Raw genomic sequence first — 24,277 nt, 5'->3', positions numbered from 1 at the left:
TTTTTAATAAAGCAATGCATGTCAATTGAAGCACATAATCTGAACAGTTTTATGGTAGGAACACTCACTATGCACACTCAAAGAATGAACAAAACCATGGAAGGTGGAACATGTACCATCAGAAGCCTGCACGGACTAGTAATATGTCCTTTTTCATAATGTCATATCCTGTCTAGCCAGGACACTAACAGGAGTTAAATATTTTCAAAAACCCACCAACATGGGAAACTAAGAGGTAGAGGTTTAGGAAAAACACAACTCTTCAGTGATGTAGGGAAGAAAAGAAAGAAAAAAAGAAAAAATAAGCAGAACAATGTATTATTACAAAAAACTCCAAAAACTGGGGGAAACAGTAACACTAAAAGCAGTTGAGAACAACAGAAAGCAGATTATGATGTGGCAGCACACAAACTAATGTTCTAGAGCAGGACAAATTCCTCTGAACTTCTCAAAGCGTAGCTGGAATACTGTAATAATAATGATGATCATCAGTCAAAAAACACAACAGGAGGACAGATCAGAGAATTTCAAGAGGTTACAAAAATGCATAATTTAGATGAGAGGATTTGCAAGCCGTGGAAGAATATCAAGAAATTGGCTATTTTTTCTTAGGTCATTATTAAGGTGAAGCCGTTAACTCAAATAGATTTAGTTATAAAGAAGTCCACATGTCAGCTTAACTATGAAAATTATCCAGATTATTTTCACAAAATGAAAATTGTTCAAATACGAAATGAGTTCGTTTAAGAGCAGACTTTTTAAAAGTATACACTAAATTTGAGAAAGACATTTCTAGCACAAGATACTTACATTGAAGTTTAGCCCTTAAGCGATTACATGGAATTGTTACAAGTCAACAGTAAGTGGTTTATAAAATGTAATTTTATTTAATGTTACTTTGCTGTTACAGAGGGCATAACATTTTCACAAGGCTTTTTTGGGACTACAATCAATGATTAGCAACACACAATAGTGGTCCAAACTCTCTAAATAACAATCACTGGACAAACTTGACACCTTCTCACATGTGCACAAACCTGCATGGAAAAGTACTAAATTTTATACTTGGACATGTGAACTTCAATTGGTTTTCCCATTCCAGTGTATTAAGAAATGACATGCACTTTAGTCTGCCAAAAAGCACTGCCTGTACTCCGGCAGTAACATGCTGCTTCTAATACATAGTAAAGTGAATACCAGAACTACAAAGGCAGGAGTGTAAGTGAACTTTTATTGGGAAGGGATATCAACTTAAACAGCAGCAACTGAAGATTAAGAGAAGCCCCTGTTTTCAAACACACAAGCTTCTGTATTACATGATACAGGAAGCAACTCAATTTGTTGTTTTCCAAACTAGAAATGCTCAACTTGATCTGGCCCAATACTTCCATATTCCTACTGAAAAGAATACACAGTGGCATGTGAAAGTCAATTATGGAAAGGAAACCCTGCAGAATAAGAAGGGAATGTGGAGAATTAAAAGCTATGTGGAACACTCTTTAGTTGCAATTAACTACATTTTCATATCTTACTGTAATACAAAACACAGTCAACTGGCAGGAACTGGTTCAGATTTGTTTTTAAATACCAGGTACACTTTAGTCCGCTACATAAGTGTTTGGAAGTTACTTATGTTTATATGAAATGAAGCTATTAATACTTTTCTACAGCAGTAACCGCACACCAGGAAGGCCAGGACAAACACAAATCAAGGAATGGAGTTTTCCCAAAGCTGCAGTGTGAAAAGACTATAAATTGATTTCCATACACATGGATGGGTTTTCTTTGCTATAGGAAATCCAAGTGGAGCTATAAGGAATGGAGACGTGTAAAAAGGTTTCTTGAGAAGGAAAGGGAGAATGACACCCCGTGTGCAGTTTAGTTTTCTGCACCTTCTGCAGCATCACATTCTTCTCCTGCACTGTCTGATGTCCATAACTAGAAAAAGGAGGAAAAACAGCGTCAGCTTTCAGCAGTGCAGCTTTACTTCCAAAAAGAGACAACTATTGACTGTACGGAAATGATAATGAATTAGACTTAGGGATGTCTACAGAGTACCAGTGCACTGGAGCTGTACACCCCTGGCTTCCAGTACTTGCTCAGAGAGAGGCAATTGGACATAGTTCCCCATGCAGAGGGCACAACTAGCTCTGCACCTCAGCTATTAAAGGCAGAGTAGACTGTTCTAAACAGGTCCAGACTTTTGTGCTTAATAGCAAGCTGTGCCATCGATCCAGATCATTCAACAAGTCTGAATAGTAGCTTTCTGAGTAACATTAATTTCAAAAGCTGTGGTCAAACCTGAAAGTGAAGATTACCATTTTGATTATTGAAGCTAAGCATTTTACAGTGCTAATAAAAGACATTTCTACTGAAGGAGCATTGCAAAATAACACACATTTCTGTAATTTTAAATGCAGTGAATATCTAGAGAGGATATTTGCTAGAAAATTGTCTTAGTTATGTATTTTAAGAGAATTTAATCGTTCCATTAGGCACTTTTCTGAAATGGTTTATCATTATAATGCGCACTCAAACATCAACTGATTTTATTCTTAAAACATTGAGATTCTGGATTTTTTTCTTTTAAATGAAAATCAGGAGAATGAATAAAGCAAGCTGCACTGGATGTACAACAGGAAAGACACTCTGTTTCTGAGGTAGACATCAAAAAGTTTGAATAAAAATCCCTGACAGATCAGACTACTATTTTTTGACTACTTGTCCAATCTTGTGTTAAGTTAGCTGAATGCACCTTCTCCCTCTCCACTGAAAAGGCCAGCAAACAACGAAGAATATAAGATATCCAAGCTGTTATTCTAGATTACACAGCATGAAGTTGCAAACATCAACTTCTAGTACATTCGAACTAAGTTACAAAAAGGTATAGTAGCCCGAATCACTGCTATATTTTGCGCTAGAATGAAATCATAGTTTTGTTTCATCACAAATTCAGTCCAGCTAAGCAAATATATGGTTACAGAATCAGATAGCACATAAAAAGGCAACTTACTGTTAGGTTGTCTCTAAGCAACTGCATGATGAGAGTACTGTCTTTGTATGAGTCTTCGTTCAGTGTATCAAGTTCTGCGATAGCCTCATCAAACGCCTAGAATAATTAAACCATCTTTAGTCTTTCTATTAACTGATCATTAAACAACCATAAGCTAAACCTATCAGTAAAGGTAGCTTTAAAACAAAACCAAAACCCAACATTAGAAGTTAATGACCTGAATTGTTCTATTTGACACAGAACCATAATAAAGGCATAATAAAAGCTTGCCATGTTGCTGAAAATTTAAGTCCCATTGTAAATACAGCCTGCTTGTACTCCTTTGATCTCACTAACACCATGAGCTTGGAAACCAGATCCATTAAATAGCATCATTTCCTGCATAAACTCTAGGAAATAATAATAATTTTTTTTTTTAAGCTTAAATTCTCTTGTACTGTCTCTGCAGGCATACAGAAGAAAAGAGTAACTTACTGTTTTTGCCAGTGTGCAGGCAAGCTCAGGATTGTTGAGAATCTCATAATAAAATACAGAGAAGTTAAGAGCTAGACCCAAGCGAATTGGATGTGTTGGCTGCATCTCCTTCTTGCTGATATCAAATGCCTCCTGATAAGCTCCCTGTGAGTTTTCTATTGTTTCTGTTAAAAGAATGAGAAACATTTCAACATTAAGTTTTTGGGTTTTTTTTAAAGATATGACTATTTAAAGTACTCCATTAGTAGGAGACTAAACAGTCCTCTACTTAAGCCTGCTCTTAGCAAAACACTGCACTTACTTTAATCAAGGCAATGATTTTAAACCCAATTTAAATACCGCTACCACACTGACAAAACATAGGGAGCAAATTAAGCTACTACAGAGCAAAGGTATTGAAGAGACAAATAAACACACACAGAAATTAGTAAATACAAACATCCAAGATGACTATGTTACCTCGATGGCCTTTGATACTTCAGGTACAAAAAAAAATATTGTGCATTACTTCTGCTACAGAAGTCCTGCTTCATTCCTTGCACAGGATGGACATGCTTGCATTTGAGTCTGGTGTGCAAAGTAAAGGCGGCTACTGTCTGTACAGTCCTACTTCTCCTTGAGGAAGTTTGTAAGGCACATACTGCATGTTCCTGAAAAACTGAATGTCTGCCCCCAAAAACTAGGTGTAGAGAGATCAAGACAAAAAAACCCCAACAAAAACAACCATCCGAAAACCCCAAACCAAACAAGGTCATGCCCAGAATAACTGGGAAAAACACCACAGAGAAAAAGAGATTACTAGGCCAGAGTGGATACTTTAAGAGTGCTACATATAGTCCATATAGTCTATCCCTGATTGTCTTCCAATAGACATCCAAAGGGCCAACAGCCACCCTAAACATGCCTGCAGAATGGAAGGAGACTGCAGGAAAAGAAAGGCCATTGTCAGAGCTCAGAATCCAGCTCTCTGAGGAGCCAATACCATAATTGCTCTAGAAAGTGCTGGGAAAAAAAGTTTGGTAAGTAAAATCTGTTATTTAAAGAAGCTACAACATACATTAGGGTTTTTCAGTATTCACACTGTAATGAGTGTTAATGGACTATTAATTTGTTGAGAACAGGTGAAAAAAGGCAAAAAAACCTAGCAAATGCAGGAAATAAAATTTATTTGAAGCAAAGAAAATAAACAGATGCTTAGAGGTGGAACATTAGAAAAGCTTCAAGTAAAACTGGAACTTTGCAAAAAGTCAAGCATAAAATGTACGCATGGTGACAGATATAAGCTGTAACTTCCCAACAAAACACTAAGATCTGCTAATAAGGTTATCAATCAGTCCCTCTTCTACAGTAAGCACCCATATCAACATGCATATCACTTTAAAAGCAGTCTTTTTAGCCAAGATAAACTCGTATTTTTCTGCTCAGACAAGACCACAGATTTGTAACTGCTGCTGGAGACAAAACGTAAACCAGATTATTTTGGTGAAAGCCAAAGACAAGTTGTCTCTGCTACCCTTGGACCTACTGTTGTCATACATTCAGACATTCTTAACCCTTTGACTGATTTGAAACTCAATAATGCACAGACTTTTACTCCATTATGTATATTTTCATCTTTCAACTTAAACACTCTTACAATACAAGGAGACTAACAAAGCCTGTAGCAAAGTGACAGCCAGCTCTGTCCTCCCACTGTGCAATTCAATCAGTTTAGCTAGCCAACACTGTCAGATGCCTACCATGCCCAACCCAAAGGGACAATCACTTCAGTGCTCTGCCAGCTCCAACAGTCCATCTCTTTGCTGTGCCACAGCATCACTCCAGGACTAATTTTAGTTTGTTACGTAAAAATGTATCAGTACCTTATGCCATACCAAGAGTTTTTAACATCACAACAGTATCTGGGCACCTTGCGAGACAGTCCTAATACTGAATTCAACGCATCCTCTGAACAGAGAGTTAAAACCCATCCCAGAAGAGCTTCCTGAAGTTCTTACAACCACCTATGCACATGTTCTAACTTCTAGGAATGTTCTACATTCTCAGAATGCCCAGTACCAATTGACAGTACCAACTGTGAAGTTTTCCAGGCCTTTTCTGCTGGATCCAAAAAGGCAAACTAAAACTACAGGGGCAGTATTATCCCTACGAACATCAATGATTTCAGAGTGCAGCTCACTTTTTTTCAATAGTGTACCAACCTAGTAATTTTATTGCTTCTTTATAAACTTAGGAGATTACAATGAAGTCTGCTTCACACTGAAATGGTTAAAATTTATAGATCAACAAGACTCCATCATAGAATAAAAAATGTTTTAGAGATCTGTGTATTCTTCCTCATCAACTTCATTTTAGTAAAGAAATACAAACAACATTAAATGCTAGCAGAGCTTTACCTACATTGTTTCCAGAAGCTCTGAGTAAGCATTATGGAACATCTATCCAGAAATTTAGGGTAGATGAGGGGAACACCAGCTAAAATTCCCTGGTGTACTATACTTAAGGTCTGTTCAGAATTTTACTCTCCATCTGTATGAACACGGGAGATTTCCAACTGAAATGTAGTTGTTCCCACTCAGCTAACTCACATGAATTCAGAGTAAGATAGTGGCATGTGTACTTCATTTACTGTTCCCTCCCCCATGGCCCAAAACTGAAGTTCAGTAGCTATCAAAGACCCGAAGACCACAAGGTACTTACGTTTTCTGTCATCACCACAGGCAACTTCAGCAAGGTATCGGAAGTAGTCTCCCTTCATCTTCAGGTAGAATACCTTGCTCTCTGGATTAGTTGCATTAGCTATTAAATATTTGTCCAACAGCTCCTGAAACAACAACAACAAAAGACATTAGCATATTATGTACACCATTGCAACTAAGTTAAATCTATTTTTCTTCTCTCCAGAAGGTCTGGATGGACTCAAAAGTTTACTACAAGGAAAAAAGGAGTTTAAAGGGCATTTTAGATAGATGCATACTTATTTAAGCAAACTGTGTAAAGGCACAAAGCTAGAGATGACATTAAGATGATCGGTCAGCCATCCGATTAGACTGCAGAAAAAGTAACAAGAAAAGGTTTACTGGCATGCAGTTTCAGGACCAAGTTTAGTTTCAGGATATGCGCTTCTCATTTCAAAAACATTGTTGCAAATGTGTAAGCTTTTATGGAAAAATGAAACACTATGAAGAAAGTTTCAAAGCTATTTATAAAAAAGAACTTATTCCCACTTCACAGGTAAAAAAAAAAAAGAAAAACAACTCTGCTATTTTTTGTACAAACTGCATTCATTAGACTTGTGCTAAGGAATCTCCAGCCCACCTACCACAGAGCCAAGGGTTTGAACCCACCTAGTCAGTAGCCAGCCTCACCAAACCGTACCAGCTCTCTGCAAGGCTGTAAAGTAACACCCGCTCCAGCGCAGTGGGGAGGCATCCTTCATGTCCACCCTGCCCTTCCCAGGAACAGGAAAAGCTATACAGCGCTCCCCAGCACACTCTGAGCTACTGCTAACACCAGTCCCCTCACTCACAGCTCTCCTACCTGATAACCAGAGGGACAGGGAAAGGTTTACAAGCCTCCAGCAAGAGGAGATAAGTCTCTCTCCAAGGGTGCAAGGCCTTCTAGCCCTTCCAAGATACGGGTGAAGGCAAAGGAGAGAAGACGTACAGGATTTTCCCCCGGCAAAGGGGGTACTTCAGAGAACTGACGAGGAGGAGAGCAGCTGCTGGCTGACATCCTTGTCCCTGAGCTCTGTCGAGTTTACCCAACTCATTACCACAACTGACCCATGTTGTCTGGCAATCATCTGACAAAAGATGCAAACAAGCTCCAATAGACTCAAGAAAACCCCGCAATACTCAGAGCAGCTTTACACTAAGAATGTATGTGATAATGATCTGCATTCGGTTACTTGGAAAATAAACTGGTCATAAAAGCAGTATAAAGATTCCACAAAGCTTGCAAACTCTGGCTAGTTAAGTAAGATTTTTGTCACGGGAACATGTATCCAAATTCATAAAGCAGCTACAAAGAAAATGTTTAAGGAACTGTAAGCTTCCAGGGCAAAACCCTTAGCGTTTTAATTAGCAACTGTAGCACTATAATCAAAACTATCTAGTTTTGGACACAAACCTACTCTTTGTGCCTATTGCCACACCATTATTATTTCCTTTAATAATAAACGGTAGAAGAGCAATCCAGCTGAAAGCACTTACTCACTCCAAGTCCATTTGAGGCATTGGCAATTATTTTAAACAGCTACTTGTAGTAGGGTACTTCCAATTGGGTAAAAAACAACACTTTTGTGTCCACACAGCATGCTTACCACGGATGTAATATTGCATATAGGTCCACAGACAACCTTCCTTCCGAGATCCCCGTACGAGGGCATTAAGAAACAGTAAAGAGTTACAAGTACTCTTACCACCACCCTAGAGCAAACAGCGGGAGGGTAAGATGAAACCAAGCCTGACATACCTCTCCACTTACCAATTCAGAAACATGCATTTTTAGGACTTTCTGTAAGGCTAGAAAACCACTGCCAAAGACTAGATGCTGGCTAGTATCGCCTAGCGATAAGTGGGGAATTTATGTAACCGTTCAACACAGTGAAGTATGCAAGGGCTTGCACAAGCATATTGAATGGTACACCTCATTGCTATTATGGAAAAAGCAGCAAAACCTTAGGTATGTTTCAGAACCAGAGTTAAGACATAGCAGGCAGATGGGTAACACAACCCCATATTAACACTGTTACTTTGCATGAGTCATTCCCACATTAGAATGAGTTATTCCCACCTTACAGGTTTCTGCAATGAGAAAATCTTCACATTTTGGCTCGATGTTTTCCTGGTGCTTTTCTCCTATGACAGATGTCAATGCCAGCCATCAAAGCATAACACTGCACGAACCAGTTTCAAAGTCTCAGAGATGACAATGCAGTAACCTCAAGTTTAACACAAAGTTTGTTTTCACAAGAAACTGCCCAGAATCAAGACAGCTGACATGTAATACACCTATGCTTAGAAAGGTTCCTTAATGATGATCAGAGAGTAACTAGCAGCCTCTAAAGGCCGTTCTCAGGTTGGGACTGCATTAAGCAGCAGAGATGCGATTTATCCATGTGCTCAGATTGGATGTGGAAAACGATGACAGTCTAAGGAGCACTGACCAGACAACTGAGAAAGATGTTCTATAGGATTTTAAACCAGGTATTTGACAAAACTGTATCTTTGATTCTTTTTTTAAATGCTGAAATAAAACTTTTCAAGATGTTACAAAGAAACAGGCATTTTTATTTTATGCCTTCCAAAACATGAAGATTTATTGTAAACTTAGCACACAAAAAAAATTTACTGATTTATTATGAAATTCTGTCTTTGGAGATAGCTCTAGCAGTAGAGCACCGTGTGTAACTGATGTGGCTTGGTTATGACTTAAAAATACTAACACCCTGGAATCTAAATATGTTTAGAGGAGAGCTTTAGCATGTCTTAATTTAAGCTGAGCTCAAACCTACATTTCCTTAAGGATTAATGCCCACTTTTTTTTCAGATGGGGTAGGCCACACACTTCTTCCAGGAGCACAAAAGGATTTTGCCATGGCCCCAGTGCCACCACAAGCATGTAGCGCTGCGGTCCGTGTGTCAATGCATCCTGAAAGTGCTGCCTCCACTATGCAGGTTTGAAAAGCAGTGGTTCTGTGCAGATTTCTGAGAAACTTAAGAGAAAAATGTGGATGGTGGGAGCGAACTGTAGTTTTTCAGACAGCAAAGAGTAGGTTACACACACCATGTTATTTTCTAGGCACTCCTCAGTTGGAGGAGCTGAGCTGCCCAGACAGCAGCTCCCACTCCCAGTTCATGTCAAGGGCTTCCCAATCCTTACCACAGCACATGGAAGGGAGAGATCTGTGCATCTATCAACTAGGGTAGAACATCCTCATCCTGGACTTCATGTATCTGGTTTTAGTTTTTAATAGCCTTAAATAAAACAAGATCTCATTTACGAATCACATAGGATAGAACAGAACACAAACAGACTTTGAGTAAAGCTAATTATTTATCTATCAATAAATCTATTTATTTATCAATCTTTCAAATCAATAATATATTCGGTGCACTTAGTGAGCCATTAATCTCAGGACATCATCGTCATTTCTTGGAAGGCATCTTACCCTCCCTCTAACAGACAAAATGTTGGCATGGCAGTGAGAGCAGACAGCACAATAAGCTAAATCATTTACTTTACACTGTTGTTGAGTCAGTAATAGCCATGAAAACTCAAGATTTCCTACATCTGTTCTCTATCTTTCCTCACTTGGGCTTTTCTACCTTTCCATCAGACAGCAATTAGCCAGGAATCCCTATTTTAAACATCAGTTGACAGTAAGTAAAATGAATACAGGCAGGCTGAGCAATGAAGTAGACCTCAGCCAAACTCAAAATTTATTATGATAAAATTTATCTAAAGAGAGACAGGCACTGCCACAGGTATGATTCTGTGATGAAGGCAGCCAATACAGTAGACTGCCATCCATGTTCACATACAGCAAACACACCCATCACTTTGGTTTTCTGGTCAGAGAAAGTTATGTATCAAAATACAGTTGCCACCACCATTAAGGACTGTTCTTATCACCGTCTAAACCAAGACCTGAACAACCAGCAACTACACGCTCTACAACATCAAACATGCCTCAGATGCTGCCCTGAAAAGCCACGTGATGTTTCAGCTGCTAGCCTGCCCTGTTAGTGGGTGACTCTCAGAACTACAAACAGTACAAAACAGGAATCAAAACTCTGTCCTCCAGCCAAACCCTTTGTGTCCTGGTGCAGAACAGGTTTGCACTGTGCCAGTTTGTGATTGGTATCTCCTACTTCCCTCACACTGAGACATTATCCTCAAGTGGCACGCTGGTCCTCCTGTAGTGTGACAGGATTTCCCAGCCCACTTCCCATTAGTGTTGCTCATCCATCTCAATTTATTTCTACCTTCACAGTGTGCTAACACTCTTGCCATCCTAATAGCTTCATATTCTCATATATGATATTCTTTTCCCCTCCTACAGAAGGCAGGCTTATTTATTTATCTATTAAAGAGATGCCAGCAACAAAGGGCTACCGGGCCCTGGAACAGATCTACAGCTGCCTGAAGAAGCCATGCAGAGCAGGCTAGGAGCCTGGCAGCAATCCACTTCTTCCCCCTTTAAAGCTGAAATTTATTTTTTTCTATTTTTCTCTCCATTGGCAGACTTATTCCTTTACATGCCAAGAGAAAGTTATATTTCAATTGCTTTTTTGGATCCTTCTCCAGTTCTACTTTTGTTCTTTCCCAGCTGAGTAATTGTCCTTTCTTTGTCTCTTTTCCCCCTCTGCTTAAGCAGGAACAAGGGTTGAACATACGGTTGTAGTATCAGACCGTTGCAATTAACCTGAGCCAGAAATATTAAGTTTAATTCGTCTGCTCTCATGACTTCCCCATTATTTCAGCTTTATGAAAAGCAAGCCCTAAAGGAATATGCCAGCTGTACCTTTACTTGAAGTGCCTGATACAGACAAAGCAGCTCCCTGAAGATACAGCTCCTTCATAATTATTTGTTGTACATGCATCCAGCCAGCCTCTCCTTACATACACCACGCACACATCTCCTGCAATTCACATACCAGTGCCACTCCACATACGCTTTCCGTTACCTGTTTTCAGGACAAGCCCTTCTTTTAAAAGCCGACATCAAAACAAAGTCCCACCAACCTCCCCCCATCTAAGCCTATCTTAAAAGGCAAGCCTGATCGAGACATCAAGTTCAACCACAGTGTACACTAAATACTTTCTGTACTTCTGTTCTGAGCTGCCTTCAGTACTTGTGCCATCTAGAATTGGACTTCAAGAAGAAAAGCAAATACATAAGTCTCTGCATATATTCCAATACCATTAGCTAATAGATATATTATTCACATTTATCCGTTCAATACCAGAGGATGAACGTGAACCAGGTCAGCTCCAAGAGATTATCTACTGATCACAAGTAGTTTAAGAGCAATTTTCAAAGCAAGCTAAAGATATCGTGTGCCTAGGTACCAACAGAAGTTCTCAATGTGGTAAACTGAAGTAACTCACAATATTTACAATTCACTCAGACGTCAACACCTATGATGTGTTTGGGTCACATCACCAACACCAAGTTATTTAATGTTATGTTATTAAAAGCCTTATCTACATTGCCATTAGCATTTCTCACCAAATTAGTACAATATATCGTTGCTTTTGCTCCACCAGAAGGGAAAAAAAGTCAATGTAAAAGCAATCATCATAAGCAGCAATGCTCTCCAAAAGTTTGTCCCATAAATATGGTTATGTTGCTGCATCTTTAGCAAGGAGTGTGCCAATGTTCAAAATTGCTGGCATAGTTTTGTAAATAAAGTCTATATAAAGTTTGATTTTCAAGTCAGACTGTTTCAGCAACATTCTTGAGCTTAAGGCCCCTATATCTTAATTCAAGTTGTTTAGAACAACTCATTCCAACATCATCTTCATCTTTTGGGCATATGATTTTAAATGCTATTCTTTAAAAACAAACATCATAACAGTTTGTGGGAAGTAATTTGTATTTGCCGGTTTTAGTGATTTAAGACAAAGTCCTCTGCTGGGCTTTAATTCCTATGACACAAAAAGCATCTAGAGAAAAGAAAATCCAATAGTATTACTCTTTTTGATACAAAAACTAATCAATATCAATGCATATAATATAAAAAAAAAATTTGTATTCCTCCTCACTCCATGATGGAAAAGTTCAATGATATGGGAGAGGGGGGAAGGGGAGGGGGAAGACCAGCTTGAACTTCAAATCAACTGCTCAGAAGCTCTCTGCTGTCCAAGCGCTCATCAGACCTGCCTGTGGTGGAGGTGCTACCATTCCGCAGGGTACCGATTTTCACAGGTCTTACAGAGACTAGACTGAGCTTTATTGCTGTTTCCTAGGTGTTCCTTCCCTTCCTGAGCCAACACTGAATGTTCCCTATTTTGAGCTTTTAAGTGCCTTTTTTTTCTTTTTTAAAGGAGTACTGAAGCTAGCCACCAGACCAGACATTACATGGGTGACAGCAAGTAATTCTGATTACTTAACGTACTTGCCCATAACAGAAAGAAGCCATAACTGGCCAAACCCCACAGAACCAAATGGTCAAATGCATGTGAAGAAACTGTTTTGAAATATACCTATTTTGAGACAAGGTTCCTTAAAAATAATACACATGCACAGAGTACATGTCAACACCACTTTTTTTAGCAAGTTAACTCACCGCCCTGAACATGGATTCAAATTCACAGTCCTATCTAGAAGATGAGCAGCTTGCATCCAACAGGCACGCTATGCGAAGTGTGTGACACTACATAAATTCAGCCAGGGCCGAAGCGTGCAAAATACTTGGGAAAATTCTTCAGTCTCAAGTATTTCTGAAGATCCATCCAGCTCCAATATGAGAAAAACCACCTACAAGCAGCACACAGGGAAATGGTTTCCACCCTAACTGCAGTCAAAAAGTAAAGCTAATAATATGGTGACGCTGCTCAGACCAATATATTCCCTGTTAAATGTGAATTTAAACACATTAAATGTTCCAAAGTGTTTGACAGCACAGATGATTGGTGTAGGCTCAGACCTTTCAATAAGGCTTCTACTCACAAATGACTGCCTGTTTTAATCATCTAGTAAATTGGTATTAAGACTTCTTGACTATTTCAAGTATAATCAGTCATTCCAAAGTCCACAGTATGACTCACTGCAACCTAGGTGTGTTTTAACATTCAGCGGTTGTTTTCTTGACAGGAAAGGGAGAGTCCCCTGCTGCAACAGTAAAGCGATCTTACTTTCAAAAGTGTAATTCAGCAGAAGTAAGTTCTTCATCCTTCTGGATTCAAGCTCTATGCATCACCTCCTTCTGGGAGAACATTAAATAGTTTTCATACAGACCTCTTAAGATCATTACTATTTCAGGTTATACATTGAGGAAAATATGCATATGCCTTTCCAGTAATGGTGTGGCCTTAAGATGACCTGACAAAGCTCTGTCAAAAGCAGAGACAAACGTACCTGGCATGGAAACGGAGAGGGTGACCTAATTCATCTTTTCCATTTGGTTCTGAGTCTTTGTCTACATAGTTTTAAAAACTGGCAGTCAATATTTAGGATTGGCCCTGAGTGAAGTATCTGGAATCCCACTTAACAGATGAGATGGAAGCCTGAGCTGCAGCACGTCTGCCCACACTATTCCCACCTGGGGCTGAGATTAATTTCATCTAGAGTTTACATTCACTGCTTACATTTCTCCTAAAACAAGAAGTTAGAAAGTTCTGTGGTCCCCAAAGAGCTAAGTAAGCCAGGAACTAGAAGTGTGTGGAAATGCAAGTTCTTTCAATAGATTTTCATCAGAAAAAAACCCAACAATCCAGTAAAAGTCAAAGAATTATTCAAGTTTTTATGGAAGTCTAAAGTTTTCCAGTTTCCCCCTGCCAAATATAGAAATGAGTCTTCAAAAAAATGTCATTTCCTTTTCAATAATTATAAATTTTTGCTGAAGTAATGGCCATACAACACAGCCAAAAGCTCTCAGGAAACTTTTCTTGGTATCGGACAGATTTATCTTAAATTGATTCTAACATTCTTCCATGATTGCATTTTCCATATTTCTAATTCCTCAAAATACTTCAAGTGCTATCTTGCCCTTAGTAAACATGTATTACTGACATCAAATTCTTCCCTTCAGAATCCTGGCTACCTAAAAGTTTCTTCCAGTATTCTTCATTTGTGATCTTCCATAACATGACAGAATCAAACAAAAAAGTCTACATGTGCATTTAAAAATATTTCTATGCTCTGTAGTTACAGAAGCCCTGACTAAATGATTGACTGAGATATACTTAAGACTAACAGTACTCAAAATGAACAACAGCATGCGAGAGTTACATGGATTTAAGGTACGTTGCCCTTGTGCAGATAACTGATTTTTAAAGTGAGCCTTTCATATTAATAAAATATGGAGGCCCTAAAAGTTTTACTTGCTTCAGTTCTGCTCTCTGCTTGGGAGCCCTAGATCAGAGGCTTGTGTTCATTGAAATCCAGAAAGATAATGAAACAGATGTGCTATCTCCCCATTGCTTAATGCAGCTGGGAGAGCCTTTTGCAGCATCCAACCTCACCTTGGAGGAAACCCAGCAATGTATTATTTCATTCAGTGTATTAGGAGTGTGCCAGTCATTTGTTATTCCCCAAATGAGACAACCTACAACAACGAAGTCTAACCTTTAAGCCACAAAAACTAGAAGCCAACATTTCAGATAACCTTGTTATAACAATTTCTCATAGCAAGTGAACCTTGACTTTCTTGCTAAGGCCCTGCCTACCTACTTCCATTTAAAACAATGTCTGCTTACAAGAATTTCACAAAATGTGTTCAACTTCAGAACAGAACTTCCTGAAGTTTTATCCAGGAAATTTGAGGCTGTCAGTCTGATAAAGAGTGTATGTACTGTGTTTAGAAAACTTACTATCAGAGCAAACGGAAAGCGTTCTTTTTCCAGAGCCTAGCACGACTCCCATATCCAACTACTTCAGTGGATGGATCATACAAATTAAAGGACAGAATAAAAATTACTGGAGCAAGGAATAAACCTTTATCAATGTTAGAAACTGGTAAATCAAACACTTGATTTCTTTAACAAATTAAGAGAAAGGCACAAGCAAAATCACAGCTAATTCAGGACTTTCTAGTTCATAGGTCTTTACATCTGACATGTTTTGGTGGGTGCACAGAACGTGAAACTTTTTAAATTATTTTTACTGCCTGCTATGTCTAAGTGCCCAGTTCACATGAACTGTTACTCATATGTACAGAGTGAATTAGCAAATTACAAGTTTACAAGTCAGCTGTACGCTCAGCTGGAGCACTCTGATATTGGTTTGGGCATCCTGGGAAGCTGAAAGGATGAGTAGGAACCTCTAAAAATCAAGGCAATGAACTTGGTACAGTTATATGGAATAAGTACCACAAATGCAGTGTTCAAGAACAGCCTTACCTACCTTACCTAGTTAGTCTGTGATAAAATTAGCTTCAAGTTTATCATTAAGTACAAAATCAATTAAACACAAATAGCAAGTAACATCTAGGGCATTAGGCCCATCATTCTCAAAGACCAAGACTAAAAAAGGGGCAAGATCTACACAAATAAGAAAACATTGATTAGTCAAGCACACATCTTCACCTACCAAACTTACAAAGAAAATGTATCAATGCACTTTTACCAGCCCTCCCCTGCCATTTTCCTCACTACTTTCCTCTGAAAGTCAGGTATCCCCCATTACTCAAAACAGAATACCAAGCTTCTGCACCCATATAGAAATTGGTACAATCTACTGCTTTAATAATGGGCTAAACAACCCCAATTTGTGCTATCATAAAGAAATCAACTGCTAATAACCTTCAAGCTCGAGTGTGCTTTTTCCTCATCAAGTTCTCTCTCTCTGATATATAGCCTTCTATGTTCTACTTCAATAAGGCATCTATCATATTAGTATCTAATGTAGCGGAAATGCCTGTGAGACAACTGTCTGGCAGGTAAGCATGACAGTAATTTACAAATTCTGTTAAAAGCTTAACTGGGTTAGCAGAAAAATAGAATTTGTGTCTTTGTTGTCCAGTTCTACCTAGTGAGCACACCCTACTTTCTCAAGGCCACCAAACCAGTAAACATCTTTAAGGAAATTTAGTAATTCTAGATGTACAAGTGGACTGCACTACAGTATAGACAAAGCTTTGATAGCCTTGACTACAAGCAGACTAGTTAATCTATAGCTTAATCTCATTAAAAAAATGGATTTGATACTGGAGATAGACAAGGCTTTGGCTGCCCCATTCTCAACAGCTGGTCACCTGCATCAGTATTACTATTTCCTATTTTCACTTACTCCACATCCTGCTTCTCACAGGATGTTAGTATTCAGGACAGGCCTTTCAGAGCTGTTGTGCAATTCTCTGGCGGTCATTTCTTAAACTGTTAAGAATAGACAAGCCATTGATCTTCAGGTTTTTCTACCTTCAACAGGCCTAAGTTAACCCTATTCTCAGCATTACCTCAAGATGAAGATATCCAAGCAAATCAAATCAGTGATCTAAACTCACCCCAGTAGCTTCTGAAAAAGGAAGTGACACTGCACACGCAAATAACATAATGGTACAAGTTTTCAGAACTTCAGACAAAATACCTTGCTGCCATTTGTCTTGTATCCTTTACTAGCTTGCTTGTACATTTTAGAAATTCAGTATCCAGTTGCAGGGTGAGGGGGCAGTGAGCAATGACTGCATGGGATGGAGGCCTCAGCTACCATCAAAATTCCTTGAACTATTTTTAGTTGGGCTTTAACAGTTTTCAGCCACTTCAAGAACCTCGGTGCATTCTAGGCTTTGTTTCTGCAAGTGTCAGTCCTTTCTTAGAAATGGATTCAGTTTTTTTGCACAAAAGTGTAGTACTCCAGCAGCGGATTCTAACAAAGGGCAAAAACTAACATAAGAGAAGGTACAACTATGAATAAGTCAAGTTCAGATGATGAATTTAAGTTTCAAGCACAATAAACTAGAAAAGATTCATGTATTTAGTTCCACAATTCTTACCACAAATGCGTTGATGTTTGCTAGAAGCTGTGCTAAGAACGCAAAGGAGAATCAACTCTTTCCGCATATATTATCTTTCAACAAAAAGACGACTGTTATTCCAAATTAAAACATTCATTTAACTTTCAGTCCACAATTCTGGATTTGCCAAGAAGTAACATTCCCAACCTAAAGTCTGGCTTTAAGTCATGAAGTAGCTACTCCTTTTAGTCAGTTACTTAAAAAGATTGCGTCAATAGCATTTGCTTTAAGTTACAAAAGGCAAAAAAAGTAATACTTGAAACACTGTCCCGATCACTATCAGGACAACTAATTCAAGTCCAAAATTAGTATTAAGTGACTAGTATGCCTGACCTTCAGAATAAAACCACATCCTACATAGTTCCCAGTGTTAAAAGACTGTGATATTCTTTTACTCAGATGCCAGTTTCACCTCTACAATATTCTGTATTTCAGTATAAACTCTGTCAGTTCACTGAAAAAAGGAAAGCAGAGAAAAAGGATTCACAAGAAATGAAACTCTAGTAAATCGTTCATAGAGCAGCATCAAGCTGATACATGCAGAAATCTGGCAGATTCATGAAGTATCATAAAAATGAAGATTTCACTGTTCTGTAGGCTAAAGGTAACAGTAGGGAAAAAAAAAACCACAGCAGGGTTATGGTCAAAGTTTATTCATCATCTGACATCAGGTATTTTAACTGACATGAAGAATCCATTTGCTGCTGCAAGAAAATACCAACTTAATTTTCAGTGAAGCTTTGAACTTGTGCTGTTGAAAAAAGCTGCTTTGAACATTACCATCTAGTATGGGGATTTTTGTTTTAAGTGATTAACTTTAGAATTAGATCTACAAAATAGGTAAAAATCGGAAGTGGATCTAGATTTTTACCCTTGTTTTTATTAGCATTTATTGTTTCTTAATTACACAAAGCAGAAGTAGTAACAACGTTGCAACCTTGGGGGGGGTAGGAAGGAAGGAAGGAAGGAAAGGGGAGCTGGCAAGAGCACCACACTAATACATGCTTTTAACAATTAACAGTGCAATCTCACAGAAGATCAAACATTTACAAGCATCCTCTCAACCTTAAGACAGTAAATCTGAAATAAGCTACACCTCACAGCTCAGGACTATTTCATTGCAGGCACTGCTGCAGGGTACAGAAAAGAACCAACAGCACATGTAATGCTAATGTTGGGCCATTTTTAAAAGTTCACAATGCCCTTGCTCATTTCTAGAAAAACTGGCTTGCATGGGCCTGACACAGTGCAACGTAAAACTGTTTACAAAGGACATCGTAAAAATAGATGTTTGGAACCAACTGAAAAGCCTCATATATGTAAATTTTCTATGAAAAAAACAACTTAGAAGCATATTAAAATAAACTTTTAAATTTCAGCTAGAGACATAACCACCAAGATACAGTTGTTTCCAAGTTTTAATGATTTTAGCCACTGCATCTTCATCAAGTTTTAAACAGTGGACAAGTAGTCATCAAATCTCATTTCTATTGCTCTACAAAGAGCCCCAACATCGGGACCTAGAAATCAAACATAGACAGAGTGCCATCAAATACACGAGAAAAACCTCAATTTACAGGTGGAGAGCGAACTGCTTGCAGGCAAGGGTCAATGCCCTTCCTTCCATTACACTAGTTGTCTCTGAAAAACAAAGGAGCCTGAATGCAATGTGGGTTATCACCATGCAAAAGGACTGAGGCTCTCAGCAAACCCAGCAGTATGATCTGCTCCCCCTGAGAGGTTCCAATTCAAAAGTTACCCTTTTTGAAAAACTGAAGTCACTAAACAGCAGGGTGTACATACAACAAAGCACTGATCTTATCTTATACTGTACATTCCATCCTCAAAGTTTCACGTGTTATTTCACTATGTGAAAGTTGCCACTGCACTCATCCCTTCTACATTACCTATATCTCTACCTTGAAATCACTCAGAGAATATAAAAAACCCACGAACTTTGTGCTCAGAGAGTATATGAAACAATACAGCTCAACTTTATCTTGGAAAAAAAAAAAATAAAGTTGCCAACCTGTTTCTTTATTCAGGGTCAAGAGTTTCAAGAACAGCTTTGACGATGATTTGTAAGGAATGATTCAACATTAATTCTCCATATTACCAACGAATTAGTCAATCAGTACAGGGACTTCAATAAAACCTGCTAGTGTACCTTGCAAATAAAACATATGTGGAAGTTGTTTGACAAAGTCATACCACATCTTCATTAAAGAGCCACTCTCACCTGAAAGACCAGTCATAAAATTAACAGTTAAAAAGAGCTCAGATCACATTTACCCCTACTTGCAAGATAGGCAGTTAAAGAGACGTCTTCACTGCTTGGCATGAGATGGAAATGGAATATCTTACTGTGACCAGTGACAGTGATTGGACATTAATTAATTAGTAAAAGTTTTATTTATAGATCTCTATATAGATATCAACATAATTTTGGATGTTTGTATTCCAATGGTGATGAAATTTAAATTCCTTATCAAACCATGCCCTAAAACAATGCTGTACCTAATTGGCTTGAGGCATTCTTTACAGGGGAAGAAAAAAAAAAGTGATTGCAGATTCGGTGTTGCTGCCTTTTTAATCAAAAATTAGCAGTATTTTGTAATGCCAGCACAAGTATTTCTAAACGAAGGTTTCTACAACAGCAGATATACTTAATTTTTAAAAGGTGTGCCACACCAGGCATAAAAAAAAAAAAAAGCCTTTTGAAAAAAACTGTTAGTAGTATGACTAACAGCAGTCACACTCCACCCGACACATCCACCAAATACTCCAGATGACAAGCAACCTTTCCATACTACTTGCCAGCAGTTGTTTCAGCTTAGCCGCCTTCCTAGAATTAAAAAAGCATATCTGAGATTCAGCTTAAGAGATCTAAAAAAGCTACAAGCGATTACTATAGTATGAGTAAAGAAGAAATTATCATTCAAAGAAGGAGTCGTCAAAACCACTTTGTGGCTCAGCTTTAGGAAGCCCGTCCTTTGGAGTGCCTGCACATTGTGAGTTCCAACCTCTCAGATGCTGACTCATGGATCATAGGAGTGGTAGATGGAGGAGGAAAGAAGAGAAGCAGAACAGAACGTAACTGCACATGGCACTCAAGAGTAAAAATTGGAAGGCTTGCAGTAGACAGCTGACATCTCCTACCAAAGGAAGGTGCATCTTTATCAGCAGGACAGAACAGGAAAAGCACGCACAGCTGTAGGTTTCGGTCTTCACTACTTCCTGCAGCCTTCCAGGCAAGAAGGGAAGGAGAGAGTTGTCAACCAGGCCATTGCTGAGAACAGAGAAAGACTAGAATGCAGGGAAAAATTCAGCTAGCACAGGAAGAGCTTGCTTTCCCTACATCAGAGGTTTGTGTTAGCATGGCTACCAGACTACCTGCTGTCCACCATTTGATGCAACTGGAATAATTTCAGTATAGACACTGCATGAAATGGCTTGCTACCTTTATCAGAGACAGTCTCCCTATGGAAGCATGAGCTCCTTGTTAAGATGGCACAGCTCCCAGTATGAGATTTTATGCATAACTTTCTCTTAGAAACAAGATTTGGTAGCAGGACAGAGGCAGATTAACAAGTCTGAAGAGTGAGCTTTATGTTGAGGTCCCAAGAAGTTAGTCCTGAAGTGGGACACTTAGGAGAGGAGATCGAGAGGAGTGACAACAGCACAAGTGCCGGCACCCCGTCACACTGGTTCTAGTGAAACTCTTGTCACAGGAAACAGGAATCAGTGCCCTACATGAGTCACATCATTTTCAGAAAGGTGAAAGTTTTACAACTGAACTATGCCTGTAACTGTAGAAACAGCTTCTTTGGAAGTCATGGACTCTTAAATATCTTAAGGATTTAACTAAACTGATTCATTAGGCTAATGAATTTCCAAATGATTTTCAAGCAAAGTTTTGACTGATTTAGGAAAAAAAACCAAAAAACCTAGATGGCAGCATGCATGGAAGCATATAGGTATTTTCAGCACAATCCAAAGTAGTACTCCCTTGTATGTGAGCCAGAACACTTAATCAAGAAGCAAATTCAGTTACTTCCAAACCAGTCAGCTTTAAATTCAGGTCTCTTAAACCAATCGAGGATACATCTACCTCAAAAATTTTTTATTTCCTTATAGACTTGCTTCTTCCTGTTCTCATGTTTGCCATACTAGACACACACACACAAAAGTAGCTAAGGAGCAAGTAAACCACTGAAGATTATCTGCACACAATTACAACTGCATTACACACATGCAGCTCCCTGCAGCCACAACTCCCTGGTCATGTAGAACAGGGTCCAGCAGCCTCCACGCTGCTGACACGTGTCTCTTCAGCTCCCACTACAGTGCAGTACAGTTTTGCTGTTGATAGCATCTGGAATTCTGCTGCTTGTACAGCAACGTATTCCTGGGCTTCGATGCATGCTCAGAGCACCATGCCAGTCTTCAAACCTTAGTTTTACGTTATTCCAGAATTACTGGAAGTTCATCTTAAAGATTCCCCCGAGAAGGCAGCTTGAATCTTACAAAGCCAATTTCTACGTTTATTTCATGTCTTCAGTATAGATGTCTTACTTTACAAAATCATATTAAATCATATTAAAAAAATCCTCAAAATGTCTCTTAAAGACCTCTAGACAGTATTTTTCCTCACAAGAAGTAAATGAAATGCACATCCAGTTACTTTAAATGCTTTTAACAGGCTATTAGCTCTGATCTGAAAAAATAAAAGGGTTTTCTCATTTTCTTTTCAGCTTATTTTATGAATAGACAAGCTTACTAACCACAGCACAGACACAAGACTAAATTCTCTGCATCTCTGCAATTATCTAGTGCAATATTGCATATAGATCACTCCATCCAAAAAATGTACTTCAAATACACTCAGTTTTGAATGTATGTCAAATACTTCAACACATATGGGGCCCATAGAGTGCAGATAATCCTCCTCCTCGCAGGAACCCACATAACGGTTGCAGAAGTTCCTGCACTAACTTCCTCTACCCCAGCATAATACTTTGCATGATATTCCCCAGCCAAATTCCCAGTCTTATTCCACAGTACAGCAGCACAAATGAATACTGAATTTCTTTCTCTTAAAAAATAAAAAAAAACAGAAGAAAAAAGAAAATCCCCACTCACCAGCACAGTGGTGCAGATGGACCTGAGCTCAGACTCCACCTTCTCCCGATAGTCCTTGATAAGCTGCATCTTCTTGTCACTGGTGTCTGTCTTCTGCTCAATGCTAGAGATGACCCTCCAGGCAGAGCGCCGCCCCCCCACTACGTTCTTGTAGGCCACCGACAGCAGGTTGCGCTCCTCGTTGGACAGCTCGGCACCTTGCTCAGTTACTGCCTTCATGCAGGTGGCCATATCATCATAGCGCTCAGCTTGCTCAGCCAGCTTGGCTTTCTGGATCAACTCGGTCTTATCCATGGTGGCTGGCAGTGGGGCAAGGGCAGTATAGTACAAAAGCAGGAGAAGCTGGGGACGTCACGCTATCAACACGAGAACGCACCTCAAACCTGCCAGAAAGAAGACAGCAACCATGACGTTAGGATAAAACACTACAGAATATAGTCTTACGCCACCCCTCATGACCCACCAAAAGACAAGGATCACAGTGAGCCTTGCCTTCCCTTCCCCATCTCCAGGAGCTTCTTGTGGAGAGGTGGACTGCAGCATCCTGCCCTTCCACGCAGGGCTAAGGTGACAGGCACTTGTCTCAAGGGACCACCCCTAGGGAAACCACGACCTAGAAACCCAACTGAGGAAGGCACTCCCAGCACTAGCCAAGGGACAGCAGTCTGAAGACCAGCCACTGGAAATAGCTATTTTTCCATCAATGCAGACTTTTTGTCCTCATACCACTTTCCTTCCGTGCCTCACGTGAGCACATGGACATGCTGTTTAACAGGGACCTGGAGAAGGATACCTAGTTACCAGCCAGCCTAGGGGATCTTGCCCAAAGCCCTCCTGCCGTGCACCACAAGCCCTGCAAGTGAGAGCTGAAGAAAGGCAGATGCCAAAGCCGGGACAGGCGGGAAAAAAATAATAAAGGAGAGAGCCGAGCTCGTCCCTGGGGAGGCACGGAAGGGGTTAAAACCAAACGGGCTGGCGGAGCGGGCCCGGGATCCGCCTCCCTCGAGCACCCGCGCTCTGCGGGGCGAGCGAGGCCACGGGAGCTCGGAGTGGCCGGGGCGGGGCGGCCCGGGGACAGGCCGGCGGCCCAGGCCGCTTCGCCTCCTGGCGGCGGGGTGCGGCAGGCGGGGGAGCGCGGCGGGGCCCGGGCCTCCCCGCCTCCCCCCGGCGGCCACGGCGGGAGTGGCCGCAGCTCCAGCCCTGGGACGGCGGTCCTCGGCGCGGCGGGGGGCGCGGCGGCCCCGCACTGCCGGTGGGGGAGCGTGGTGGCACGGCGGTGGGTGGGGTCTCGGCTCCGGCGGGGGCCAGGGGCGGCCGCGTCCCCAGGGACGACGACGACAGCGGCGGGGGTCGCGGGGGAGGCGGGGAGGGCGGGCAGGCGGCCAGTGCTGCCCCCACGGCGGTAGGGCGGAAAGAGGAAGCCGGCGGCCCCGCCGGGTGCGAAATGGCGGCGCTGGCTCGCTGCGCCTCCCGCTCCCCGGGGCCGCAGAGCGCTCCACGCCGCGATCACAAAATGGAGGACGCGGCGGTAGGCGGCGGCGGAGCAGCGCCCGCGCCCGCCACCGGGACAAGGCACCGCGCTCACCTGAGTCCGCTGCGCTAGGCCGGGCCGCGGGCGCCACCCGATCGGCTGCCTCGCTCGGGGCTGTGGCGGAGAGAAAGAGCCGCTCCCGTCTCCGGCGAGAGCCAGCGCTAAAGGGCGTTGGCACAGGCAAGCCTACCCGCTGCTCAGCCCGCGCCCACGCGGCCAATCGCAGCCTGGTCTGCGAGGCCGGCTCCGCCTCCCCGTGCTCCCACAGCCAATCCGAGGAGAGCGCGCCGCCGCGGGGGCGAGCGCAGGCAGGGCACAAGCTCGGTTGGCCCGTGGGCTGCGGCTGGGGCCACGGGGTTTCCTCCAATTAGATCCAGGGTGAGATGACGTCACTGTCGCCATGGTGATGCTGCTACAACCCCCCCCCTTCCC

The 24,277-nt window shown here is 40.9% G+C and overlaps 1 protein-coding gene across 1 annotated transcript; it reads right to left on the bottom strand.

Annotated features, from left to right (window-relative positions):
* Positions 1 to 864: 864 nt before the first annotated feature.
* YWHAQ (tyrosine 3-monooxygenase/tryptophan 5-monooxygenase activation protein theta) lies at positions 865 to 24,056 on the bottom strand. The gene is made up of 6 exons (XM_054820453.1): positions 23,900 to 24,056; positions 22,315 to 22,697; positions 6,188 to 6,311; positions 3,488 to 3,651; positions 3,014 to 3,109; positions 865 to 1,938 (listed from the first exon to the last, which is right to left on the bottom strand). The coding sequence occupies exons 2-6, from the start codon at positions 22,606 to 22,608 to the stop codon at positions 1,879 to 1,881; spliced, it is 738 nt and encodes a 245-aa protein (XP_054676428.1). The 5' UTR covers positions 22,609 to 22,697; positions 23,900 to 24,056; the 3' UTR covers positions 865 to 1,878.
* Between the last annotated feature and the right edge of the window lie 221 nt (positions 24,057 to 24,277).

Source organism: Grus americana, chromosome 3, assembly GCF_028858705.1.
Source record: "Grus americana isolate bGruAme1 chromosome 3, bGruAme1.mat, whole genome shotgun sequence".
NCBI classification, from domain to species: Eukaryota; Metazoa; Chordata; class Aves; order Gruiformes; family Gruidae; genus Grus; species Grus americana.
The sequence above is the reverse complement of the archived record's forward strand: the minus strand, read 5'-3'. Positions and strand labels throughout refer to the sequence as shown.